Source organism: Fusarium phalaenopsidis (genome assembly GCF_050370095.1).
Source record: "Fusarium phalaenopsidis strain FUZ10S chromosome Unknown contig_32316, whole genome shotgun sequence".
NCBI lineage: Eukaryota > Fungi > Ascomycota > Sordariomycetes > Hypocreales > Nectriaceae > Fusarium > Fusarium phalaenopsidis.
The window spans coordinates 1,385,655-1,413,283 of NW_028145399.1; the positions used below are offsets into that span (position 1 = coordinate 1,385,655).

The 27,629-nt window shown below is 54.8% G+C and overlaps 5 protein-coding genes across 5 annotated transcripts; 3 read left to right on the plus strand and 2 right to left on the minus strand.

Moving 5' to 3' along the window:
* Window positions 1–672: 672 nt before the first annotated feature.
* LRP88_12007 (glycosyl transferase family 41-domain-containing protein) lies at window positions 673–4,653 on the plus strand (the record flags this gene model as incomplete). The annotated part of the gene is made up of 4 exons (XM_083248415.1): window positions 673–1,274; window positions 1,336–3,294; window positions 3,357–3,966; window positions 4,018–4,653. 4 exons carry the CDS (start codon window positions 673–675, stop codon window positions 4,651–4,653), a joined length of 3,807 nt encoding a protein of 1,268 aa, XP_083095845.1.
* Window positions 4,654–9,390: 4,737 nt separating this feature from the next.
* On the plus strand, window positions 9,391–10,221 carry LRP88_12008 (Homeodomain-like protein; the record flags this gene model as incomplete). The annotated part of the gene is made up of 1 exon (XM_083248416.1): window positions 9,391–10,221. The coding sequence occupies one exon, from the start codon at window positions 9,391–9,393 to the stop codon at window positions 10,219–10,221; it is 831 nt and encodes a 276-aa protein (XP_083095846.1).
* A 7,943-nt stretch (window positions 10,222–18,164) lies between these two features.
* On the minus strand, window positions 18,165–19,564 carry LRP88_12009 (uncharacterized protein; the record flags this gene model as incomplete). Its single annotated transcript, XM_083248417.1, has 3 exons — window positions 18,165–18,766; window positions 18,829–18,903; window positions 18,964–19,564. The coding sequence occupies 3 exons, from the start codon at window positions 19,562–19,564 to the stop codon at window positions 18,165–18,167; spliced, it is 1,278 nt and encodes a 425-aa protein (XP_083095847.1).
* A 2,895-nt stretch (window positions 19,565–22,459) lies between these two features.
* On the minus strand, window positions 22,460–22,916 carry LRP88_12010 (uncharacterized protein; the record flags this gene model as incomplete). Its single annotated transcript, XM_083248418.1, has 3 exons — window positions 22,460–22,606; window positions 22,676–22,815; window positions 22,889–22,916. The coding sequence occupies 3 exons, from the start codon at window positions 22,914–22,916 to the stop codon at window positions 22,460–22,462; spliced, it is 315 nt and encodes a 104-aa protein (XP_083095848.1).
* A 517-nt stretch (window positions 22,917–23,433) lies between these two features.
* LRP88_12011 (Sec39 domain-containing protein) lies at window positions 23,434–26,307 on the plus strand (the record flags this gene model as incomplete). The annotated part of the gene is made up of 3 exons (XM_083248419.1): window positions 23,434–24,946; window positions 25,000–25,156; window positions 25,206–26,307. 3 exons carry the CDS (start codon window positions 23,434–23,436, stop codon window positions 26,305–26,307), a joined length of 2,772 nt encoding a protein of 923 aa, XP_083095849.1.
* Window positions 26,308–27,629: the final 1,322 nt, after the last annotated feature.

Below are 27,629 nucleotides of genomic sequence, written 5' to 3' on the forward strand. Positions count from 1 at the left end.
CCATACCAGCGAACATTCCCGATTCGCACATCCCAATCGCAGCGGCGTGCATCGGCATCTGCCGCTCCTCTCTACCCGTTACGGCCAGAGCACCACCTTCGCCGAAAGACTCCAAACGGTACCATCGATGCCGGCTATGACGGGTCGCCCTCCTTGTTCTCGCATGGCCCACCTCCCTCGAAACATTTGGTCCTACCTCGATCTGCGACTGCCACAGCATTCCCGCCGACAGGGCCTCTCATACATCAGCCCCATTATGCCGCCAGCATTGACCACCATCATCCCTCCTCCGCTGGACATATGGGACTCGGCGATGATATCCGACAAACTCGCTTGGGCTCTTCGCCTTGGCCCTTTCCAAACGATACATCAGTGCATGATGGGCCCTTTCTTGGAGGTCACCAAGTATTCCCCTCAGCCGAGGGACACTATACACCACATGGCCAGCCTGATGCGCTTGGGATGTTTCCCAACGCATATCAACCCTTAATGAGGGCCCATGAATACAACGTCCGGGCTTTTTGTCCGCCCCCAGTGGTGATGAACGACTCATTACCATTTGGCCAAGTGCCCATACACACTCCATGGAGTTATCAAAACCACGCGCGAGCTGGCGTCCTTCCGCCAAGGCATGTCCAGCAGCATGACTTTGGAGCTGTTCCACAGCACCCCATGTCTTTGGTTCATCGGCCTTCTTTCACTCCGACGGCCGGCCTCGAGCCCCAGTACAATCCCGCTTTCAACCCAAGCCTGGCGATGCAAACCTATCCTCGGCCTGCAAGCTTCAGCAGCCCCCAAGGTTTCCGCGAAAAGGTGCTATCACAGGCTCACAAGGCTTATGTTGATCTCCTGTCTTACCTCCAAACTATCCGGAGACCTCATCCCACCAAGGGAACCTCGGGTCACAACACATCACCGAAACTTCTTGTATACCCGAAACCCCCAAAGCCCTCCTTAAAATTCTCTGATGCACCGGATGGAAAGGAAATCGCGGGGATGAGGCTTGCAGCGGAAGGTGATCGCAGACAGGATTACCACGCTGGGAGGAACTCGGCGCCACAGCTTCAGGGGGCATTCGGCAACTATCCGTCCATGGGCAAAGCCACGCCCTTCGCAGGAGCAAAATCTTCATTGGATATGTTGAGCAGTCTTTGTGAACAAAGTAGTTGGAACTGGATTGATGGAATCATGCTCGGGGGATGCCTGCACTATGGGCTCGAGCAATACGAGGAGGCATTAGAATGGTTCTCGAGGATTACGACCCTTGACTCGAGGTAAAACACTTCCCCGGGTGAACTGTCAAGTGGCTGTTCCTGGTGTCTGACGCATTCGCAGTCACGTCGAGGCAATTACAAACAAAGCCGCTACTCTATACTGCCTCAATCGACAAGATGAGGCTGAACAGCATTGGATCCGAGCTGTCAAGGTGCAACCCAGTTATCTGGAAGCCGTCGAGCACTTAGTCGGGCTTCTTTACAAGAAGCGCAGCAAGGAAGCTGTGGACATTATCGACTATGTGCAGCATGCTTTGAGAGTACCGTCATCTACACATTTACCGCACGCCAACGGCAGTGGGCCAGCAGCTACTCGCGACGGCTATCCTCGAACTGCCACGACTCGAGATTTCCAGATTACTGACTTGGAGCAGGCGCAACATCAGAAAGTTGGGCCTCACAGCGAAGTGATGAAGACCCACGGGTTTGGATCAAGCGGTTACGCCCTACCAGGCAAGGAGAATGGCCGGATCCTGGCTCTGATCCATGCCAAAGGAACCATGTTGTACAGTCTCAAAGAAGTCAACAGGGCATCAGCGGCCTTTGAAGAGGCAGTTTTAATCAGCCTCGGTCGCCGGATGAGCGGCATCCAAGACCTTGTCCGTCAAATCCAGACAGTTTTGTCACCAGCAGATGCCCGTTTGCTTTCAAATGGACAACCCCGTCACGCTTCACGGCCTCTGCTGTTGCCCCCGGAACGAGCTCGGCATACCGCTCATCTTGTATTCGGTGGTACTGGTGAATTGCCCGGACTGCGATATGTTGCTGAGGGCTCAACAAAGAGGGCAGCTGTGCAAACCACCAGCAACTCGCTTCTGTCCCTAGCCAAGATCTTTCAAGATGCCCTCTCCAGCGGGCACGCTGCCCCGGACATCCTGCGGCGTCCTTCCGGCGTCGAAGACATCTTGGCCCTCTACTATCTTTCTCTGTCGCTCCAGGAAAGCCCCTCTACTGCGAACAATGTCGGCATTCTCCTGGCAGGTGTGCAGCAGGTCACCTCTCATCCTCCCGACGCAAGCATCGAAATGTTCCCCCAGCCAAACATTCCTGGTATCGTCCCAGGCAGTGGTCTGTCTCTGGCTCTGGCATATTACCACTACGGCCTGCGTCTGGACCCAAAGCACGTTCATCTTCACACCAACCTCGGAAGCCTATTGAAAGATATTGGTCAACTGGATCTAGCCATTCAAATGTACGAGCAGGCAGTCTCATGCGATGGGACCTTTGATATCGCTCTGACGAATTTGGCCAACGCCGTCAAGGACAGGGGACGTATTAATGATGCAATTGCATACTACAAGCGCGCTGTGAGCTCCAACCCAGACTTTGCTGAAGCTGTCTGTGGTCTGTCCACCGCCTTGAACTCTGTTTGCGATTGGAGAGGCCGGGGCGGAGTCATGCTTCAGTCTGGAAAATATGATCGATGGCACGTCGACGACAAAGGTCTCCTCATTGATGCACGTTCTGCGGGACATGAGAGTGGTCTTACGGACCGCGTCGTCCGCATCATCGGTCGCCAACTCAGCGAGGCATCACATTGGGGGCGCGGTGTTCTCGGCGATAATATCATCACCACCATTGCAAAGCAATTACGGGATCTTGGCCTGACAGGGTCATTCCCACTCGAAGAAGGATTGAGGGAATGGAGCAAGAAGCCATGGGAGGGTTCACACATCGTTCGCCTTGTGGAGCGTGCGACTCGAGCAACGCAATGGAAATGGTACCGAGACCGCTATATATCTGGCGCCGAAACAGCTTCCCGATACACACGGTTACGTCTGCCTAACAGCCTCACAGTACCGTCGGCACCAACCGTTCTACCATTCCACACTTTTACTTGCCCTCTCTCAGCGAAGGACATTCGAGCTATATCCCAGCGAAATGGAATTCGAATATCTTGCTCGACGCTGCGGTTGCCATGGCTGCCATCGACAGTTTATCCCCCGCCTCCTCCACCCAGCCCTTACTTGAACGTGGGTTATGTGTCGTCTGACTTCAACAATCATCCTTTGGCTCACCTGTAAGTCATTGATCATGAGGAAGCCAAAACGGTACAGGCTGCTAACAAAACCAAACTAACAGGATGCAATCTGTATTCGGGTTCCACAATCCTCGACGCGCGCGTGCGTTCTGCTACGCCACAACAGCGAGTGATCGGTCTGTCCATCGACAACAGATTGAGCGTGAGGCCCCTGTTTTCCGCGACGTCAGCAGCTGGCCGGCGGACAAGCTGGTAGAACAAATCGTTCGAGATGAAATCCATATTCTTGTCAACCTCAACGGCTATACAAGGGGGGCGCGCAACGAAATATTTGCTGCTCGGCCTGCCCCTGTGCAGATGTCCTTCATGGGCTTCGCCGGTACACTAGGAGCGGAATGGTGCGACTACATTTTAGCAGACAGCACCGCCATCCCGCCCGAGACGCTACGCCCCTGGCGCAACAACGTTGGAGTTGAAGACGTATTCCGCGATGAAACAGAGGGTGACGGGGAAGGCTGGATGTACTCGGAGAACATCATCTTCTGTCGTGACACGTTTTTCTGCTGTGACCATGCTCAGTCCTGTGATGCGGGCGAACACGAAGTCACATGGGAACAAGAACAGAGACGTCGTTGGAAGATGCGGAAAGAGCTTTTTCCCACCCTACCTGATGATGCCATTATCATGGGAAATTTCAATCAGCTGTACAAGGTACGTGGAGAGGCGGCATTGGGAGGTTCCCATCGGACTAACCCTCGTCAGATTGAACCCACAACCTTCAGGTCATGGCTGCGAATCTTGGCACAAGTGCCAAAGGCGGTCCTATGGCTACTTCGATTTCCGGAACTTGGGGAGGCAAATCTACGACGTACGGCCAAGGCTTGGGCTGGCACAGAGGTCGCCAGTCGACTAATTTTCACTGATGTTGCACCCAAGAGCCAACATATATCACGAGCGCGTGTTTGCGACCTATTTCTTGACACGCCAGAATGCAATGCCCATACGACAGCCGCAGACGTTCTCTGGTCAAGCACACCTCTCCTCACACTCCCAAGGTATCCGTACAAGATGTGCTCTCGGATGGCGGCATCTATTCTGAAAGGGGCCCTACCTAAATCAGAGGATGGGCGGAAGGCTGCAGCAGAGTTGATTGCTAGCAGCGAAGAGGAGTATGAACAGCGGGCGGTACAGCTTGCTGGTGGTCTCAGCTACACCATGTCGAGGAGCGGATATGGCCATGGCCATGGGCGTTTAGCTGAGATGCGCAAGTTGCTCTGGGATAGCAAGTGGCACTGCGGGCTCTTCGATACTCGGCGATGGGTTGATGATGTTGAGACCGCGTATGAGCAGGCATGGCAGCGATGGGTCGCTGGCGAAGGCGGTGACATTCATCTGTGAGCGAGGAGCAAGCAGAATGGTTCATGTCAACCCGTCAAGGCGAGAAACAGAACCGGTTTGGGATTCAATGATTGAATGACGAGACAGGACGTCCAACGTGTAGACGAGATGGATCGGTAAGCCACCACATGGTGGAGAGGGCTGGTTTGGGCCGGAGTCTGGCGTGTCTATTCACTATTTCTAAGATATATTGGTGACCTTGAAAGAGGGGCGAGTTCCTGATCGGATCGGGAGTGGTTTGTTTTTCTCTTCGTTTAGAGGTGGACGGGAAGCACGAGAGATGCGTTGGCATGTCAATGGATGCACCATGCGCTTGCTTGGCTTCAATGCCATCTAATTCGGTGCTATACAGGATTATCATGGTCGAATCTGGACAATTGAGAGACAGGTCTTGGTGGATAACAGCACACACTCGCCCTTTCAACCTATCTATTTCTTATTTCCAAAGCGTCAATCGGCCACTTCCATCCCGTTGTTCCTTACATATCCAAAGAGGTATGGATATTGACTGGACGGCGCAGAGCAGGTATGTATGGGGGAAGAAAGGCATCAATCAGTTCATGGCACGGGTAAAACGACTTGGTTGGCAGGCTTCGAATACCTTGGACGCCAAGGCCTCCCTCCCTCAGCCATGCATCAAACGGCGCCTGAAGTCGGTAGGTCATAAGCGAACAGCCAAAGGGGTCGTCAGCCGGCCCGTCAGTTTGGTCATGGTTGGTTTGACAAGTACAGTTGACCAGCTGGGTCCAGCTGTCAAAACCTGACATTCACTCATCCATCCCCGGGGGGAGGGGCGTCTATCCGACAGGTCAAGGAGTGAGTGGCCTCTGCTGATGATGTATCCGGCAGACGCGTTGCACTAATGTACGAGAAGGTCGGCACAGGCGCTCATGGTTCCGAAAAGCAACCCGTCATGTCTTGGACAGATGCCAGAGGCGGCCAGGCCGCAGCTGAAAGAAGGGCATGGAGCAAGGAAGCGCGGAACAAACAGGGCATAAAGCGACATGATTGGTCAAGGTGAGCACAACCAGAAGCAGAAGCCAGCTGAGCTGAGCTGAAAAACCGTTGCTCGGCTCGCTTGGCGTGGCCCGGAAGGGTTTAGAACAGCGAGGGAGGCCTGACGCCACAACGGTTTTTGCTTTTAGTGGCCGAGGGCGACTAAGAAGGACTAGGGGCTCCATTACCGTCGGGGCGGAGATGCAGACTATTGGCAGCAGCGTCATCTGGTCACCCGGGCCTCTCTGCTGCTTTGGTCCTAGCAGGTGTTCTCTGGGGGCCGTTCGCTATCGCTGGCCGAGGTGCTGGGTGCTGGGCGCATACCGGGAGCATCGACACCACCGGCTATTCCTGCTAGCCAGCTGACGGGCCACATGCTCCAGGTACCAATAGTCTATATCGTCAAGCACACACGGATACAGGGCAGCGAGCTGGAGGCTGCAGCTCAAAGCGTTATCGATCCAGGGACCAAGTCCACGTTTGGCGGAGGTTGCGCCGGTCACCGCCTACCATGCCAATGCCAATGTCACCTAGCGAGGGCAAGCGAGTCAGATGTCATTAGCCCTTGACTGCTCCCAGGCCGGTGAAAGGTCACCGAGAAGATGGACAGCCGGCTGTAAAAAAAAATATGACTTGTTGATTATTCTGTGCCTGTGCGTTATGCGTTGTTACCAAGAAAGCGTGGGCTGATGTCCGAGCGAGACAGGCTCCCTGGTCAATCTTTGCCTTTAAACGAGAGCGTTTTTGTTTCGTTTCGTTTCTACCGTCCATCGTCATTTCTCAACGGGCCCGGCTCTGTCACCATCCCAGGCGACGCGAGGCCAGGCCAGGCCCAAGACGGCCCTCTCCGCAAACTTGGGCGAACAGGCAGTGACGTAGCAGAGACAGCGATGCGACAATGGTGCAGCGCTGCGCAGCACTGCGCTGCGCGGGGCCAGGGTCCGTCCCAGCTTTGCGTGCATCAATGAATGCTCCGGCGTACAGAACAGGACGGGGCAGTACGCAATGCGTTGGGTCCGAGGATCGATTGTCTGCTGGCTGCACCTTGGCAATCTCGAGTCCATCCTATTTCGTCCGTCGGGCGTAGCATCGTGCCCTCCTGGCTGATCCAAAGCGTGCCTCGCTGATAGGCTTGTTGGTGTAACGACAGGTGAGCAGGCGAGTCAGGTCGAAATGGTCGCTGTTGGCCTGAGGCTTGCAGGAAAAAAAGAGGGCAAGAGAGGGTCCGCCAGATGTCCGCTGACGGTGGAAGCTACAACAGGGGCCCGGCAATTCTGCCCATCAATATTATCCGTCAGTCATTCCAGCCAGCTCCCACGGATGGATGCCATCGTCGCAAAACTCAATCAAGAGCGCCATGGGAAAGACGAGGCAGCCGAACGAATTCGGAGAGCCCTACGTACCTCCCTAAGCAACGGACTTGCCTTGCGCAGCACCTGCCGTTGCCCATGCCCATGCACGCGGGCGCAATGCCAGAAGGACCGACGTGGAAGCGGAAGCACCTCCACCGATCAGCCGGCATCTCCTCCTTGCTGACTACGCATCCGTCGTTCACTCCGACGATCCCAACCAGATGGCTCAGGCCAGCAGCCACCCGTTGACGATGATCGCCCTGCCTCAGACCCTGGTCCCGGCCACAACCCCCCGCTCGCCGTCCCTGCACAGGCCCACGGCGCTGACGCTTACAGCGATGGTGACGGTGAAAGTGACGAGCAGCCCTGCAACCCAAGGGCGTTGCTGGCTGCCCAGAGCTACTGTGCCTACTGTAACTCCAAGGGCGACACCGTCAATCACCTGTTTGTGATATCGTGGGTGTAGCACCCACCTACAGCTACAGCTTGTCTTTCAATCTCTCTCCCTCTCTGAGCTTAACACTCAAGAACTGATGTACGGCCGAGCAAGGCCCGCCAACTCGTCTGCCGGACCAATTCGATTGACAGGGGTTAACTAGATGACAATTACCCAGTGGGGGGACGGGCTCACGGGCAGATGGATGGACGGATCGAGAGCCAGCGGCGTCGTTGACGATATCGTATCAAACCTTACTTTGCGAGCTCATTACCCAATGCAACTCGGGGTCGTCGAGAGCAGCCAGAGGCTGGAATTGGAAGCAGACTCTGGTGGCTTGGGTCGGCGGCAAGGTCCGGCCACGATGGACCGATGATACATATGTTTTCCTTTGATGGAGATGTCAGTCTCGAGACCGGATTTAGACGACGCGCGAGGCTCGTTGACAAGCCCGGAGGCACAAGGCTCGGGGACCAAAAGACCCACCGCCGTCTGCAGCTCGACATCAGTTCAAGACAGGCAACAAAGAGAGCGGCAAGAGTCCAAGGGTGATGTCGCGAGGGAGGCGTCTGCAAGAGGGCAACGCAACTTCACTGCCTGAGACATCTGACAGGTGGGAGGACCTCCAGCTGCTGGGTTTCTGGGAACACCCGCGTTGCTGTTTCGCTTTTCGGATGAGCATCCTCCTAGAAAGTCAGGCACCTTGTCGCACCGAAGAGCTTGCCAGGGCTGCGGCTACGAATACCGTGAAAAGACAGTGTGCATGTCAAGTCAATCATCTACCTGCGTGGCTCCTCGTGTATGTGACCAACAGTGTAGATGTCGCAAAGCGGCTCCAGATCACCCAGGTGCTATTGTCAAGTTCCCACCCCGTCCCGTCTTCTTCAGGGGCCCGCACCGCACGCAGGCTGAGGGCATGTCGCTCGTCTGCGACAGCAACGACGGCCCGCGTTCATCAGTGCAAGGGACTCTGTCAGTTCCTGGAGGCGTCGACTACCAGCAGGTGGCTCCAAAAAAGGTGGCCCCGACGGATTGGATCCTGGGATTCGGACGATGCACTGGTCAATGGTTGAGGCGAGCTGGGCCCTGGACGATGCCACAACGATAGCTGTCGGAGCTCATCGCATCCGGTCAAGGTGCCTGCTGCGAAGCTTGGTACAGTAGGTAGGTAGCTGGAGGAAGAGCCAACCACCCAGGCCGGGCTCCAGAATCAACACGCCCATCCATCTCCCTCGAGAGTCCCGTCAAGTCAGTCAGTGTTGCTTTGACGGCGGCGGGTCGAGACGCCCATCCAATCCTGTTGCCCAGTGGCCCCTGTCCCTGTGGTTCTGTCCTGGGCTTGTTGACACCCCTACCCTACCCCCTGTCAATAGCCTTTGACACCCCCGGGTCACTCGCGAGCCTCCACCTGCACGCCCCCTACCAGGGCGCTACCTGCCCCAAACATCCATGGGCTGCACATCTATCTCGACAGCGGCATCCCGGTGGCAGATCGAGAAAGTTTGTTATTGGGGGGTGCAGGGAATCGGCCTCCCCATCGTACCCCCTCCCGGTGTCACGACTTTTTTTGCTTTCCCCATACTCCTTTGCACTTCATGCCATAGTTACGTTGGGCCCAGCCGCGCCCCATCCAGGTCTCCCACGGATATTTCATCACCTCACAACCCTCCTTCTGAGTCAAGATCTCTTTTCCAGAGCCTCAAATACTCCCCCCTCACCCACCCATCATCGACATCTACAAATCTCAGATCAACGCACAATTCTTCAACGCTTGATCAAACATTCTCAACTGTCTTCAACACACTTCTTTACTACACTTTTTAATCTTCCGACTTCCGACATCTCTCCTCGCTTACGACTTCACATCCTCCCACTCGCCCACTGGGTCGCTGTTCAACTGGGCATCCCGACTCGGAATCTTTCCATCTACTACGGCCTACCAGTCTCGCAATCATGTCGATGGGTCACCGGAGAGGTCCTTGGTCGAACGCCGAGGATGCGTACTTGATGGAACTCGTCAACACCCATGGCCCCCTCAACTGGGTACGAATTGCCCAGACCCTTGGATCCAGGACACCCAAGCAATGCCGCGAGCGCTATCACCAAAACCTGAAGCCGAGTCTTAACCACGAGCCCATCACCCCTCAGGAGGGTGCCCAAATCGATCAGCTGGTGCGGGAGATTGGAAAGCGTTGGGCCGAGATTGCTCGCCGCCTCAATGGTCGAAGTGACAATGCTGTCAAGAACTGGTGGAATGGCAGCCAGAACCGCCGCAAGAGGATGGATCGTCGGCGTAACCCTCAGCCTTACGATGAGCAATACGCCCATTCCCGACACTCGCTCTCCATCTCGACACCAGGCCTATCCATGCCATCACAGCTATCGCCTATGACGGCCACAAACCACCGCCACCCCGTGCCTTGGGTCGAGGCACCTCTTCCATCGCCCTGCACTTCCGAGTCCGCCGAGTCGGATGCAGGCTCCAACTACACCACCTCGCCTGGACGTCACCACATCCCCCTCCACATGCCACTCGAGTTGCCGCCGATCAGGGATGCTCACCACCTCCACGCCCCAGCTGGTTCTAAGCTTCCCAGCCTGAGCGAGTTCGCCTCTCCCTCTTTTGGAGACCGAATGGACTGCCAGCCCCGACAGCATCAATTTGTTCCTCCTCAAGGGCAGTTGCCTACCGCACCCAACTCGCCTGTGCAGCCGCAAGCACAGACCCGACAGCAGCCATCGGATCAGGACTCCCGAATGAAGCTGGCTTCTCTCCTGCGATGAACTAAATCAGTCGGAGCACACGCAGCACATGCTCTGGTGTAACTACGGCACGCAAACCATCACAATCACCGATCTGGGTGAGTGCATGTAACGGAGCACGGAAATTCGGATTTCCTACAGACAGCTATATATTGGGTGGCCTCGTTTTTTCGGCGTTGGTTTTCCTCCACAGCGGTTCGCCAAACTGGCGGTATGACCTGGAGCACAAGGAAGAAGCACTTGGGAATGGCATAAGGGAGATACCAGGCGTTCAGGCAAGGAGCTGGTGACTTGAAGGGCTCGGCTAAGTCTCCATGGTGGAGCAATTGTACAACCGGGGCGAATATGGCGTTTCAGGAGTGTTTATTTTATGCTAGATGAGTGTTCAAGACGAGTTAAATGAGTTGAATCAATACCCCCACATGGAGATGTTTCCCCAACCTTCGAGACTGGATGAATCCGTTGCCGGCCGTGAAGCAAAAACCACAGTGCCTTCACCCAGATGAGACTTTTTGCGGCCGTTGAGAGCGGCATGTGGCTCCACGAGGACTTGAACAAACCAGGCAGCCTTGGCGGCTCCAGTTTGGCGTCCGTCGGTTCCAACCGTACAGGGAAGAATTTGTGATTTGTCGTTGTTTGTCATGACTTGTCTCGCGGGCAATCCGATCGATTAACTGAGTAACTAGCTGGGATAAGTGAGACTGGAATGTGGCAGCCGACAGGTAGCAAGGACACCAGCTGCGTAAGTGGGGAGGATGGCGCTCGATGGGGACGCGGGAGCGAGGAGCATGCCCGGACGCCTGGGATTATGCCCGGTGGAAGAAATCCACAGGACTGGATTACGAGACTAACTAGCTAGCTGATAACTGCATCTTTGTTTGTGTTGGAGGAGACACAGCAGTTGAGGCCAACGAGAGTTGTGCCCGTCGTGTTGTTTGCGTGCCAATCTCTGCAGGCAAGGCCTTCATCACATCTGGACAGATCTCTGGCGTCGACCTACCACCAATGCATTGTCGGAAGCGGGGGACACGGGAAGAGCAGCAGCAACCTAATACGGGTAGAGACAGGATGGAAGCAGTCGGTGGTGAATGGCTGTTGAGACGCATGCACAGTTGCAGACGCAGACGAGACGCAGACGTAGACTCGGGCTCAGACAGAGAAACCGAGACACGCACGCACACAGGATCGACGTCGATCTGCAGAGGGTCGAGGACTGCATTGTCATGAGCCAGATCCAGATGTAAAATCTCGATTTCGCACCCCTGGTCCCGCCATCAAAAAGATGGCTGAATCTGGGATCCAATCCATGCGTCCACAGCCAAGGCCCCCAGCAGCCCAGGCCAGCCCAGCTCCATCAATCCATCGCGCCAACGCCAGCTACGACCGACCCGACGGTGGAGGAGGGGCGTCGACTACAGGCTTGGGCCTCCAAGCAGCGTCGACCATGATATTTTTTTCCCCTTTGCTTTGCTTTTCAGCAGGGTCTGGCTTCCCAGACAGCGGCCCTAGCGGTAAGGAGAACGGCGGACTGGCGCCCGGAGCGGCTCGGACCCAATAGGGACCCCTTCCACCGGGGATGGCGCTTTGATTTGCTGCTGAGGGTGCTGGTGTGGCATATTTACGCTTTCCTGCTAGCGGGAGGGATTCCTGATTCCCGGGCCAGGCTTGTTTGTCTCGGTGATGTTGGGTGGATGGGTCCCCATGCGTCTCGTCAGCTTGCTGTCTATTGCATGTCAGGCTTACTCGACTGGCTAGAGAGTGTGAGGGGATGATTTGCGGATGACTGATCGATGATTGATGGATGCATCTATCGGCTGGACAGCATCCCGAACAAGGGGCTCTATTGCTCTAGGCGCTCATGCTAGTCCAGAGTTGGCAGACGACAAGGCCCAACAGGGAAGTGCAAGTAAAACGAGGTGACATCGCGGGCTTCTGGCGATGATCCCATCCGTCAGCGCAAACCGTTCTTGGGTGCCCAAGGGCGCGGATATGGAGGGGAGGGGGCATTCGCTGTCTCGTGGTGGAGAGATCGGGGAGCCGTTACCAGCCCCGGTGTCTGCTCTGAATTGGATCTCTTGTGTCTCCCTTCTATTGGGGGCAATAGAGGCCTTCCCTTGTTTACTGTTCTCCTCTTGTCTCTTCAGTCCGCCCTGTTGCACGCGCCCCTGTGTCTGCCCGGCTGCTTGCTTTTCTCTTCTTTTTCTTCCCAGCTCGGTTGATTTGATTAGATTGGCTATTCTTGATCGTCTTTGCTTTTTCACGCTGAAAAGCACCCCGACCTAGGTCTAAGGGTCTCCCAGCCTGGCCCCGGTGAGATGCAGCGCGGAACCGTCGACCGCCACCGATGCGAGCTGCAGGTGCGCATCACAACCGTTCAGAGACAGAAAAAAAGCAGCCCTAAGCCGGCCAGCAAATGAGGTCTCTGACTAGTGGTGCTTCCTTTGTTTGGTTGCAGTCGATGAGTAGGGCGGTTAATCTCACGATTCGGCACTCGACACACCTGGCGGGCACGGCACGGGAGTCAACGGGCCCTTGGGTTGGGGTCTTGGTCTTGGTTTTGGGTCTTGGGGTCTTGCTTTGACCTGCCTCACCCGCAACGTTGCGGTCCTCCTTGGCCCGATCCGACGGATGGACCAGGGTAATCTGGATGTCGAATCTTCCGAGAGCCCAGGATCCAATCACACTGCGGAATTTCGGTCCCAGCGACCGCACGATCCATGTCTTGTCAAAAATGGCGGATCTGGTTTGATGGGGGATCTACATGTTCTCCTCCCTTCTTGTCGATGGCACCTTTGTAGCTGTAGAACGGCCCTTTGTTATGACGTCCCCGTGCGAGAATGAGAATGACTGTCCGAACAACTTCGGAAGCCTTTGTCGATGAGCTTGACGCAGGTCAGCGCATGGTGGTTTCGAGTTCTTGGCTAGGCGTTGCACCATGCAAACACATGCGCACGGCGTGTGAAACTCGTCGCTGTGCTATGCTGTGCTGCTGTGCTGCTGTGCTGCTGTGCTCCCCTCCCACCGAGTCAGGCTGCACACAGCTGCTATTTTCTGCGTCTTCAGTTACGTATGTATTGCGACGGCGATTCCGCCGTGGGTTCGATGCCTGTTCGGGCGGTGCATGCATGTAACACTCGAGATCCAATGCCAGCCAACGCCGACGTAGCCTCACACATCCTCAACGGCTGCCAGGGAGGGAGGGGCTGCGGGAGATGGAACCCTGACGACCTGAACGACGGGGATGTCCTGCACCCAGGGAGGCGTGGATGGGCAGCTGCTTGGGTATTTCACAGAGGACCCTTGCCAGGATACGAAGTCGCATTGATTGGCCAATAGGTCGAGTTTGGGGTGCCAGAGGCAAATGAGCGACATGAGTTAACTGGGGCTAGCAATGAAATAAGATGATACAACAGCGAAGAGCACAACCAAAAGGAAAGATGGATAGGCATCGCAATCAAAGACGGCGCCAGCCTCAAATGAAGACCTGCTGCTAATCACAGCACGAGGACTCCCTCAGCCGGCGAGGGATGGGCGAAACCAAGGGGACCTGGAAATTTGGTGCGCGTACAGGGTAGTATCACCGATGAGGCTGGCTTGCGAACTGAAGCTGAACAGGCCTAGACAGGGATGTTGGTGTGCAGTCGATGACATTCGGGGGGGTCTCACATGAAACCAAGACGTTTGCCGATGACGACCACGAAACACGGGAGGGCGAAACACCAAGAAGAACCGAGCCAGTGTTTCTACGCACCAGTCCGACATAGGGGAAAAAAGGTAGTGAGCAGGAAAAAAAAAGGTGTCGCAGATGTGCAACCACAAGGATAAATCTGCAGATGCGTTTTGTTTCTCGTAGCATGTTGGCAGAGCATTTCCATCGAATTGTCAGGCCAGGACCCAGTGGGAGAGCTGCTGGTGTTGCTGTCGTCGCAGCATCATCAACAGAGGCAATTGCAGCCTCGATGACGACAATCCCTGACAGCATCTGTAAATCGCATGCACAGGCGACATGCGATTTTTGGGAAACATCGGCCCCTTTCGCACTTTCCCTTGTTCAATTGCGATCTTCAACTAAACGAGTTTATTCTCTGCCCCCCCCAAACATCTGCAAGCAATCCAGCAGCTTCTGTTTTCGCTCATGCCTTTGCCCTGCACACCCCCAACCCTCGTCGTGGTCGGTCTGTCGTCGGTCGCTCCCAAGATCGATCCCCATGACGATGGCGCGCCGACGAACATCGCTGAGAGTGCGTGCCCGAAATTCCACGACAGGGGACATGACAAGGGCTGCTGGCACTTGCATGGGGAGGAGAAGGAGGAGGGCAGTCTCAACGGTTTCTTTATTTTCACGATTACTGATCGCCAGGGGCCTACCTGGTTGCAAGTGTCACGTCACGATGGCAGCCCGTGTCTGGGGCTGGTGCCAGTGCCCGAAGAATTTCGGGCGCCCGTTGCGTTTCGGCCTCGGGGGCTGCCCCTGGTCTCCTTGTCGCCTTGTGTCGCCCTTGGCCTCCCGCCCGTTGAAACCTCTGATTTGCCGACGGGCCAAAGCAATCATGCCCTGTTCCCTGTCGGGCTGGTCGTTCCTTGTCTCTGATTGCTCGCTGTCGTCCCTTGAACCCTGTCGTCCCCTGTCAAACATGCGCTTCCCTGGTTCTTCCACCGTTCTGGCGCCTGTGCTGGAGACGCACGCTCTAGCTTGGGTTTGCTGTCGATGGGCGATGGCCGTTGTTGATCGGATCCATTCTGATGGATGGATCGGTCCTGTCGTGGGTATGCAGGTGGTGTATTGGACGTTTTGAGAGAAGGCTCGCCTCCTTGCCGGGTTGATTGACTGGCTGGCTGGCGGGCTAGTCCCTCGCTACTGGAAACCTTGAAGCTGTGCACGACTCAGAGACCCTTGGTCAGTCATTAAACCAACGTCGCCGTCCCCTCGAGGCCCTGGGCTGAACGGTTGAAACTATTTGAAAAACTGTCTACAACTGCTCGACTGCTTGCGGGTTAGAACATGCCGCTATTTGCTCCATCGGGGCCAGCCACACACGGGTTATTTTGTCTCTGGGCGGATGGGATGTCCATCCATGCCAATGTCTTGGATCAAGAGCATGGATCATGGATCCGGCTACGAGGTCTAGGAGGTCCACTGCCGCTCCCGCTCACGCACCTCTCACCGTTGGCTAAAATCACTCCCCCTCCAGCATCGAGCTCTAGTTGGACGACGGCCCCTGCCTCAATCTTGAACCCCTCCGAGACTGCATCGTGCTACCCCGTTTTTGTCCAATTTTCCTCACGGGCAGGCTAGCTGGGAGGGTCGCTCTGGCAAGGCCCGTTGCGAGGGTCTCAGACCGAATCTTGGGTATCCAGGGAGTCTTCTATTGCACCTCATCTCATCTCAATCGTGCAACCCCAAGAATGCATGTGGGCATAGTACGTACCCGTATTATATCCCGACGTCGCATCCGTCCCTGGTGCACCGTCGGCACCAAGCCATGGCTGTCCTTTTGCGTCACGACGACGTCGCAAGCCGCTGCGATCTGGTTGCCGCTCATCATTCCCCTCTGATCGTGCGTGCCAGGAGGGGGGATTAGGTTGGTTGGGACCGGTGGTACCTTGACGGCTGCTTGCGTGCTGCAAATCGTTGCTGGATCCTCGCTCCTGACGATGCCATCACCGTACCTTATTTTTTTTTTTTATATTTTTTTTTACTTTGTGCTGCGTTTTCGCGGGTGGTGGTGTTGCTGATGAAACGGTCATGGATCGACGAGGCGAAACCACCAGCGAAGCAAAAGGAAGGAAACAAAAACTCAGTTGGCAAATGTGATGCCATGCAATGCACATCCAATCTATCCTGACATGGGGACAAACATCGAGACACGGCAACTCTTCCCCGTCTTGCTCATTTCAGCAGGGAAGCACCTGCCTCGAGAACGCGCACGGCTGGGTGCATCGTGTCACTCACGCTCACTGCGCAAAACCTTGTGCCCCCCATCGCGTGCAACCAACATCCATCTCCATGCCTCACCTCAAATCAATCAATGACAAATCTTTGTATGCTTCCGGGCCCTGAGGCGTCTGTCTAGACCCGCGACAAGAGGCAACACGCGCGGCGCACGCATTCCGCCTCCCTTTGGTCCCTCATTCTCATTCTCATGCCCATTCCCATTCCCATTCCCATTGTCGCGTCCGTCCGTCGTCGTTCCCACAAAACCGTCTGCGCCTGTTGCCGGGACTGTCTGATCCCCAGCAGCGTGGATCGCATCCAGCCCCAACAGCCAAACCCGACAATCTTGCCGAGCCAGGCGCCTCAATTAATGGTCGCCGACAAAAAGAAAGGACGGGCAAAGTCAGATCATGGTAAACCTACACAGGTTGCTCGACGGTTGAAGCGATGGCTCCTCCATTTCGATTGCCCTAACCAAAGGCAGGAAGGGGTGCGATGGGGGGAAGCAAAACACAGAAGGACGGGAGCGAGCCTCTCACGACGAATATGGATGGCTCCCGTCGGACAGGAGGTGCAAGACCCGGGGATCTGGGTTCAGTGCTCTCGCTTATCGTCGTTCGGGGGGTCGGGGAAGGGAAGGGGAGGGGGCGCCGCGCGATCCGCTGCCAGCTCAAGGCGCTAGTTAGTCATCACCCCGTTCGAGGTGCCTGGGGCTGTCAAGGTACCCGACACTTTGATTGGACAAAACTAGCTCACACCCCCCTCTGAGCTGAACCTCCACTCGACAGACGTTGGGGCTCGATCGCTGCTAGTGAAGCCATCCCCATCCGTGTTCAAACACACTTGCATGTTGGCTCATTGACCAACGCATCAACCGCCAACTGTGTCCGTTGTTGAGCGTCTAAGCTGCTACCTCCATCAATATGCGAGCTCGGAAAACTCAAGAGAAAATCGCCGACGAGGTTCCGATCATCCTAAAAATAAAAAAAATAATAAAAAAACCTCATAACAGGAGAAAACCCGAAAGCAAGGGAATGTTACTTTCTTTGACTGATCAGATGAGGGGTAGGGGCAGGTGAGGGAGAACAGAATGTGCACGAATCATGGATTCCATTTACCTCTCCACGATCCGTCTCGCGCACGACTCCAGGCCCTATCAGCCAACCAAGCTCTGCCAGCAGACGAGCTGCCCTAGCCTAGCTGTTCCCGCCATCCTTCAGCCAAGGGGACAAGCTCGCTCAATCTTCCGTCCTACCGGTGGGTTCCTTGAACAGTGGCTGTCACATTCCTCCCTTCCCGCTGCCGATTCACCAACGCTCGATTCAGCACACATGGAAAACCAACGCCAACAGCATTCCTGTCCTCGAGTCTACTGAGCGCCACCCTAGAGCCGCTCCAAGTTTAACCTTAATTCTGACGGTTGTCAGCACACTGAGCCTCATCTAAGGTTCGGCACCGGCGTCTTGTGCTTCATGACAGGCAGGTCCGGGCTTGTCTAGCCTATCTCCTCCGCGTTTTGCTCAACGAACAACCTGTCTTTGTCTTGTACGGCTAGATCCCGTCTCGCCCGCTGTGCCCGTGTCACGTCCGCCATCACACGCCTTGCTTCTTCCGTCGAGCTCGTCAACCCGACGTCCCTCGGTCTTGCCAGACCTGCCTGCCCCGGACTTCCCCATTGCGGATACCCGTGCCGTCCGCTGTCAGGAACATCAGGATTCACGCTGCCATCGTTCATCGCCGCAACACCTCTCGGGCACCCCTCCTGTGACCAGATGGGTCCTCCTCGGCCTCACCCCTTGAACAAACTTTCACCGTTGACCACTGTGAGAAACTCTGTTCTCGCTCGGCAAGGCCGCATATCCATCACTCACTGGCTGCCAAGAATGCTCGCCCCAGCCTCGCTGTCCGGATTTCTCGACTGATGGCTAACTATTCCGCTCTACGGAGTCGAATTGCTCCAGGTCCAGTTTGAGAACGGCACGAGACCTGCTCGCTGGGTCCTCCAAACCCCGTGGTTCCGGTGGTATCATCAGTGACCGGCCGTAGGACCTCTGCTGCCCTTATCCACTCGGCCGATCTCGACCTCCGGTTTTGTCGAGAGGGGTGGCCTCAGTTGTTCATCCAACGCTGCTGTCTGTTCGGGGTTTTCCTGAGCCACTGCGGTATTTCGCGACGCCATTGTGCCTGCCAGCCTCACTGCCGCCCCATCGTCTCCAGGTACGAACGAGAACTGGCGACGATGACCACGCGCCCGCTGGTCATCGTTCCTAGGCTCATGTACTGCAGCCTTGTCGTTCTGCGACATCTGCGTTGCGGCCTTGGGCTGACCGCTAATACCAGCACCATGTGATGCTCTTCTTTCGGCGGAATGCCGCTTCTTCTTGGCTTTGCCTTCCTGTGGCGGTTCATCACCAACACCAGACGAGCTTGTACCTGATGGGGAGCCGGCCTCTCTCCGGAAAGGCTGTTCGGCTCGGCCTTGCTCGTCGTAGGTCTCTCCGTGATTGGCACTCTCTTCGTCTACCCGGCAAGTTCCCTCAGCACGCTTCTTCAGGGCAATTTTATCCAGTCGTCGGAAACGCCTACTCAGCCTGACCTCGTTGCTGATGTCTATGGTTTGCTTTCGTGTTACTGTTTGTGACACGTTAGCATTGACTTGTACAACCAACTGGGTGCCGATAATAGATACTTACGGATCGTGCCAGGCCGGCTTCGTAATCCCCCGTGTGATACTTCGTTTGAACTTTTGTGCTGCAAGGCCCCAGGTGCTGATATTGTAAGTGGTTTGCACATGACATTTCTCATGAGAATACTTTGCGAACACTTACTGCTGCCTGGAGAATGGTCATCGGCTGCATCTCCTCCTGGCGCCACTCCCTCCTGGGATAGAGCTCTTGGCTTGTTTCTAATGAGGCTGCCGGCTCTGGCCAGCGCTACAGCCTGCATGCCTTTGCCGGACACTTCGTGAATGACCAGCTCAAGACGCTTGACTTCAGCCTTGTATCTCGCCTCTTGAACCATCCAGTGCTCCTCAATGGTGTCGTGTCGCTGAGCTTGTTTCTCAAGTACATCCTTCGTATTCTCCAAGTCTCTCTCGAGTTTGGCAATCTTGTGGTGGATGTTGCTGTACCCTTCTAGTAGGTACAAGACGTGCGGGCGGTACTCAGCAGAGAGAGGCTGGTTTGAAGGATTCGTCATCAATGCAGCACGTAAAGCTCCTGCTATCTGATCCATCGATGGATTGTGCCAGACTTGCTGACTTGCGTTGATGAACAGCTTGTCCACATCGTCTGGCTCGACGACTGGGGGCTCAGGAACAGAAGCACTCGGTGTTGCCTGTTCGGCGCTGGCCAAACCCTGCCAGCTCGCCATGCGTGCCATGCTTGGCCTATCGGGAGGGGCTTGTACGTCGGTGTCTCTTTGACTCATATTGACAAGATCTTTGAGAGCAGGTTCGGACCGAGGTGACGATAGTCCGTGGGCGCGAGATTTGTTGGCCCCAAGGAGCCGCAGCAAGCCAGAGTCGGCCATGTCAATGGTGTTGTGATGTCGACATTCACTATTTGCTTGCTAGGGTTCGACAGGTGAATGAAGGTTTGTGCGAATCAACGGAAGGGAGGGCGTCATCCCAAGAAGGTACGGGACAGGAAGGAGGAAGCAGGAGTTGCCAGTTGCTGCCAGCTGTTGCCAGCTGTTGCCAGCTGCTGGGCTGCCAGTGGCAATCTGTATATCAGATAAACAACGGGAAAGTAGCGACTGCTCTGAAAGCTAGGTAAGGTGAATCGTGACGCTTTATTACCATTAGGTGGTTTTTCACTTGAGCGCTTGCTTGAGATTAAAGCACTCCATCTAAACCTCAAGATCATTATACATCTTTTGCTCGTACAAATGTGCATCGTAGTCGTAATCCTTGCCAAGGAAGCCCATGAACTGCCCGCCGTTCGCCTCCTGAGAGTTCGGTTGGCTCATGGGACGAAGCGCAATACCCTACATATCTCTGTCATGTAATCAACGACCCCTTTTCATCCATTCGCTTTCGCTCAAGGTCCATCCAGTTTTGAAAGATTGCCCTGTCTCCGTGACGATGGATACGATCTCGGATCCCAGTCCACTTTGAGCTTGACACCCCTGATTGTTTCTGCCGTTCGTGGACTCTCGTGAGGTCTGGCCGTGATCGAGGCCAGGGGTCTTGATTGGAAAACCCGACGACTTGCGAAGAGTAGGCTGCATTCTTTCTTTAGGCAATGACAGTGGCTCTGGAAGGCTTCCAAGCCCAGCTAGCTTGAGTGGTCGGGGCTTGTTGCCGCGAAGAGACTCGGATCGTACGGGTATCGACTTGGCTAGGCCAATCTCCACCTCCTCCTCGACCTCGCTTGGCTCTTCCTCAATATATGGCAGAAGAGATGGCGTAATAGAAGGTGTACATGATTCGAAAGATTTCTTCGGCGTTGGCTTTTTGATCGGGATTTCTGGAAGAGGGCGAGCAGAACCCCCTGGTGGTGCCAACTCGGGAATCTCTTCGCCTGAGAGGGGACGACCTGGTGGTTTGGGTGGTAGCGCTAGCCTTGATAAGAAATCGAGAAGACCCTCATCGCTATCAGTGTTCGCATGTTGGTCACAAATATCTTCGGATCTGATCGACTCCTGGCCTTTTGTTTCATGGTCACGGGTCGAAAGACCTGGTGTGGCTCCGCGCGGGGTCCCTTGGATCAAGAGAGGGAACTCGCCCAGTTCCGTGAAAGCTGGTGCTAGATTCAGCTGGCAAAGATTGGACCAGGAGCGGTAGTGAAAGTGGAACGAGACAAATGGAAACTCCTTGGGGTCGATCAGAATCCAGTCGTAGTAGCAGGTGGTTTCAGGGGACTCTACAAGCCCCCCTGATGGTGTTCTACCATGGCGTTAGTTCGCAAAGTCGGAGAAGGGCCATATGAAGACAAACGCTATGCCATAGGTATCCTGATTGCGGTGTTTTCCTAGTATATGCGACCTTCTTTTGCGGCCCTTGGCTCGAAAGACCTGAATTTCGATAAGACCGCCGTCATCTGCCACGGAGGTCCTGCTCGAAGTCGGAAGGAAGTAGAAGCAACGTGCCTCGATACCCTCTCTTTTGTGCAGCACTCCGTTCTCTTTGTAGTGCCATCGGTCGCTGGGCTCACACAGAGAGCGTGTGATGGAGCCCGAGGCCTGGGTAGCAGGATTTACTCCACAGCTGGTGACATTTCGGCCGTTCATGAAAATCTTGAAGTACAGGTAGCATGGCGGTTCGGGTATCTTGCTGAGCGAGTAATGGATTCCGAATTGAGCGCCTACAACTGGTGTCAGAGGGCCCCTGCCAGTAAGAGCTCAAAGAGCGACCTGCCTGGGACGGATGGGATATAAACAGAGACCCGAGGACTGGCTTTCTGGATATGCGGCGAGTCTGCACCAAGGGATGCCGAGCCAGCGCCGGTCGGATTGGAAGAGCGATCGGCAGGTGGCAAGATACGGACTGAAGAAGCGTCTGAGTGAGGAAACTCCGGGAGCTTTTTGGAACCGGGTTGGGCGATGATGGAGATGTCAACACCTCGAAAGCAGGGCATTGCGACGAGCCTGGCTAATCGAACCAACCCGCAAAGGGGAGCAACGGCAAATCGAGGCTATACAAATTGATCAAGGATGACTTGAGGAGCTCGTTAGCATGCGAAGTGGATTGAGAAAAGGAGGGTGTGATGGCTGGAAAACGTGGCAGGGCCTGGAGGTAGAAAGTCGACCAGTTTTGGAGGAGGAACTGACGACCAGCTGCCACCAGCCGTACATACACCACTTCCTGCCCACGCATTGCGCACTCCGCCAACAGGGCTCGAATAGGATAAGTTATGTCACACTCTCCCGAGGAACCCCTTTGTTTCAATTCCGATATTACTGCGGGCCAGTTAATCATTTACATGGCTTTGTAGACGGCACTCAGCCGCCTACGACAGCTTTCATGTGTATCAGCATGACACTTTCTGCATCATAGGATGACGACCCAGGAACTTTGGATGGCCTCATCTCGAAATTCTTGCCGTCCAAGATAGGTACCCATTGAGGTTTCGGCCGGACGACGTTTGGGCTGGGGAGCATCATTAGGTAGGTAGCGAAACAGCGTGACATCTCAGATTCCAACAAGCATTGATCTCGGCACTCGTGATGATTTCAAGTCGTCGGTCGTCGCAAGACAAATCGGGCTGGACCAGGTGAATTGAACCAAGATTTATTCCATCATCATATACAGACGATGCGGGTCACACACTGAAACATCAGTGGCTCCCACATGCGTTTATCGGATCTGCCTCATCCCGCCGTCTAGCTCTGCCCCAACACCTTCTTCGTGTCTTCTTCCTTATCGATGAGTCCCAGGTTCCGTATTTGCTTAACGCTCGGCGCGTCGTCTCGGGCAGTCGAAGACTCGGTTCTGGCGTAGGCGGCCTGGATCGCCAGGGCTCGGGCGTGCTGTACAGCATCGTCAATCTCCTGTCCCGCGATGCCGAATGCACCGGCTTCTCTCGGTCCCGAACTCACCTCCTTCTTGTGGTGAAGGCACTCGTAGTAGTCTTCGAGGGCGAAACCGCACTTTTTCTTGCCCGAGTCGTCAGTGGCCGAGGTGTTGACGACGTAGCAGCCCATAACCTCCTGCCAGAAGGGAAAGCAGCGGCCGACGCCTAAAGACCGAGGTGCAATTATCAGCTCGAGCCCGCTCGAAATTGAATACCGGTGTCGCTGTGTCGAACTTACCGCCGTTCAGACCATATCCCGACGCCATCTTGAGCCAATTGAGTATGTATCGAGGCTTGTTACGGGTCGGGCGATGTGTTGTCGTTAATTCGCGTCTGTCCGATGTTGAAGTATCAGTCGTCAAGTGTTCCGGCACATGAGTTCACCCGATGAGTGTAGCAAATCGCTGCGCGGCGATTGGATGAGTGGGTGGGCTGAAGAGATAACTGAGAATACTTCTTGCTGTATGAGATCATCCCTAAAATCTCGGTCACGACTGCTAGTACTGCCACCCCGGAAATGCCTCAGCCATCCGTGGCGCATTGAGACACAAAACCAGGGACAGCTTGGAAGCAACGTGTGGCTGGAGCTACCTGTCCCACCACGCCTCTATCTTATCATGGACCTGCCACTTTGTTAGTTGTCGCCAACCATATGACGACGTCGGATTCAATGCGAAGGAGTGCTTCTTCTGCCAGCACGCCGCAAACCCTTGTGAATCTAACGAATCCGGCACCATTAGGGACTTCTCGGGCTTGATCAAGCAGCACATTTCGATTCTCGCCATGGCTGGTCTCCCGCCCTCTCCTGCAAAGGTGGTCCTTCTGGCGGTGCATTTCGCGACCATCTCCGACCTTGAAAGCCTATCCTCCCTCGTCTCCCAACATGGTACTATTCTGCGCCAGGAACTCATACTTCGAATTCTTCTCACGTACCTTCCCGAAACCGTCAGTCCCTCGATTTATGCGCCTTTTGTGCATGCCATAACCTCGGGCGAGCCTCTGTCGCAAACGACACCCGACAACCAACTTGACACTTCTCCCGTGGATAGCCTCTCGGACGAGCAAGCTTCAAGAAAGATCAAGAAACTCCATCTCCTGCCGCTAAAAGGCCCCGATGTACCCCATGATACCGATGTCGACCCCTTAATCTCCTTCCTATTCTCAAGGGGCTATAGGATGGACGAAGAGGCGGGCATGCTCTCTCTGGTCCCAGATCTACTCGTACCGTTCCTCGACCATGCCTCGTCGATACGCACGTGGATGATATCAACGGTCCTGCCGCTACTGAGGAGAAACCATCTATACTACCCCCAAAAACAGGCAAGATTTTCGCTTCTCGAGTTTGAGAATCTTCCAGATCGGACCGCTGTCGAGTACCTGCTTGCTGAGACTGGCGCCGCGGATGATGAGTATGGCCTAATTGGTCGCGATTTAAGAGGCTTGATCGGACCATGGCTTTACAACGACACGAGGTGGAAGCGGGATCTCTTCAACGAGGACACATCCAGCGAGTCTGGTGCAGCATTAGAATTGTCCTGCCCCGGCTGGGAGCAAACTCTCGAGTGGCTCATATCGCAGGCTTCAGGCTCGTGGAAGATAGCGCTGAGGGCGATCGAGTCGTGGGATGGCCCGTCAGATACCGACCTAGGAGAAGAAACCAGTGCCTGGCTTCGGGAGAACCAGCAGCAGTACCTTGACCGCACATACGCCAAAGCTGTGTTGGCTTCAGCATACCTTATTCCCGACTCCGAGGTTGATGCACTAGAGGGGGCATACAAAATGTGCAGCAAGATTAAGACTCTCCTAGACGAGGAGCCCGAGGGCAACCTCCAGTCGACAGTAGCAGCTCTTGCGCCTGTTGAGCCTTTTGATGCCAGCGATTTCGATGGAGCAAAGGCTTCGGCACACTTGCGGAACGATCTATTACAGCCCTCAAACCCTTTGACAACACCCAAGGAAGAGTCAATTGACCTCCTCACTGTCCTGATCCAAAGTGCCTTCCTCCTAACACGGTCTGGTGTTCCCTGCACGGTCCGAAAGGCCGGAGATCTCGCATTCATCCAGGACGTTCAGGACCAAAAGTCCGAACTTGGGCGATTGATACGAACACTCTCTGCCCGTGCGCCCAAGAATGATGATGAGTTTTGGATTAGAGCACGACAGGAAGTCCTCTGGCTACACAGTTGGGGAAATGAACCTGGCCCTGTAGCAAATGGTTCTATACGGGGCATCTTTGGACATGTCCCTGTAGAGTATATCGAGACGGAGTTTCTAAAAGCCTTGCTATCAAGTGGGCGTAAGTTGCATAAAGGTCTCCAATTGACAACTTCGTTTTCTAACGCTTCCTAGGATACTCTCTTGCAAACTCCCTCTACGAAGCAACGCCGGATCATCCACTGTCGGCGTCAGTACTACTCAACACCGTGCAGAACTCTGCTCTTGGAGCTTTTGACAATGCGTCCAATCCCAATCGGACGAGAGGGGGGTTGAAGAAGTGCAATGAGATGTAAGTCGTGCATTACAGTAGAGAAGAGCGAAGCTAACAGCAGAAACAGTATCGGCGCGTTTCCCAAGACGGTAGACAAGACTCATCCAGCGAGACAACGGATTGAGGCATTGCTCAGGGCTACACATGCCCTTAGTGACTACCGGCTTGTGCTCAAACAAGGCGAGCCCTTCAGTCCAGTTGTCCTCAGGGTGCACTCTGATCCAGTTTCCATCATTGGAAAGGTTCTAGAGCAGAACCCCAAAGCATATACCAGGCTACAAGAGTTTGTCGAGCTCGGCAACAACATGGTCAATGCCGGCTTGCCTACATACACTATTCGAGGGAAGCAGTCACCAACACCCGATGACCAGGATCTCATCCGATCAATGGTCGAAAAGCGCATTGTCGCCATGTGTATAGAAGCCGCTCTACATGAGGACGACTTCGAAACGGCATATTCGTATGTGGTCAGTCGTCTTGGAGTTACACATGGTAGCGAGAGCGAATTCCGATCTTCCATTTTCAGTGACGAATGGTCATGGAAGGCAGCACTAGATGCTGGAAAATACGTTCGCACCGAAAGGTCACAGAGACCAACCCACCTTGGAACGGCGAGCGGTAACCCTGAGATCCGCCATCTTGAGCAGCGCATTGAATGCCTTGCTACTGCTCTACGTATTGCGCCTCCCCCTCAGCTTCAGGAAGTACTGAAAACCTTCCGCCGCTGTGAAGAGCAGCTGGACGCGGCCATCAAAGAAGAGGCTGCCAAGGAGGACGCTTGGAATGCTGCCGGCGATCTATCCGGCCTCCCAGGAGCATTTCAGACTCCAGACCCAGACAAGGCCTATCCGCCCCGCAACATCACCGCCAGTGCGACCGCTCGTCAAGCTGAAGAAGCACCAATGTCCCTCTTTGATCTCTCAAGGGCTACAGCCCGAGTTGCGCAGAGAAACTTTACGTCATTGTCCAGCTTGCAGGGTTCCCTGCAGAGTTCCTTCACCTCAGACAAGACGGCACTGGAGCATGAGACATCGGATACGGAAGGCCACGACCATAACCGTGTGAGAAAGCGAGACCAGCTAAAGGAGGCCGCGACGGGTACCCTTGTTTCTGGTGTTGGATGGCTTCTTGGAGCCAATCCAACTCGATCCGGAAGTAGCCAGCAATAGCTAGATAGAGTGGCATATATGCTCTTCTGGCGATGATCACGATATGGGGCGATTCGAGTGGACGGGACTTGAAAGTGGTGGAAGCTGATGGTAGACCCAGCTCTCGAGACTTCAAGGGGTCACTACCTATGAAAGAAAAGGATTTGCCTTCATGGCAGATGTAATGATCTATGAGCGCCAACGTAATTAAATGTACTAAATGGTGGTTTTACGCCGAGGGCAGTTGTCGCTGCCTGTTTGACTTGCGTTTGACATTAATATGTGTTTTCCCAATGTGAGGCCTCATATTGCAGTCAGTTCTACTTAACACGGTGGCAGTTGGGCAAGTCTATTAAATCTAGGCATACATGGAGACAGACAAGCAAAACAATGCACGTCTCCATGGTGGTAGCTCGAATCAACAATATGTCGAGTCCAAAGCACCTTACGAGGTTGCCTCCTACTTCGATCAACAAGAGGTACAAGGATGAAAGGCCAAGACCGACTTCCCACAAGACTCACGCAGTTCAATCACATTTGATAATTATCTTGATTTGGAACCACTATTAGGCAAAGGATCTCGGTGTCTGATTGCATCACTTGATGCAGCAATTCACCGTGCAGAAATACAGCTACTGCAACCAAACACTCAAGACAACAAGCAGGTGGAAGTACATGACGCCGCCTAATTCAGGAAGCAAGGTCTACCACGACTTCCTCTGAGCGATGGAGGGTGAAGAAATGCCCAACGAACCAGCCAAGTAATCGCCATGTCCAAGTCCACCATATGGAGTGAATCGTAGAAGGGCCGCACTGTTTCGGCTTCGCTGTCAAGGGATTCTCCCTGCCACTAAAGTCAGTAAAGTCCCCGGCCTGCAGACCTTACCAATTGACATGTTTCCAGCTGCATCTCGATGGGATGCTTCAAGGGAGGTCCGGTGTATGTCAAGATCCAGCGCAGGGATGCTTCAGCGGGCCTCGGTGACGTAGAGTTGTTGAGAAGCCCACGAGCATGACAATAACGAACTCGCCCCTTTCGCATTTTACCCTCACCGACGAATGACTCCAGCTATGGCGTTGTTCAAAAGTATTTTAAGGTTGCATGGCGTCAAGTTGATTACAGCGATAGGTGATTGATTGGCGATGGGCGATATATTTACGGGTATGTCTGAGACAAAAAGAGGATGTCAGTCAAGGCGAGCAGGGCAGCATCCAGAGCCAGAACCCGCTCAGAGTTGCGCCGTCGCGACAACTCGCAGAGCCCATTCTTGTGTGTTTTGAAGACGGCACGGGGGGCTGCGAGTAACTGAAACCGCATTCGATGTATGTTGTGTTTATAGATC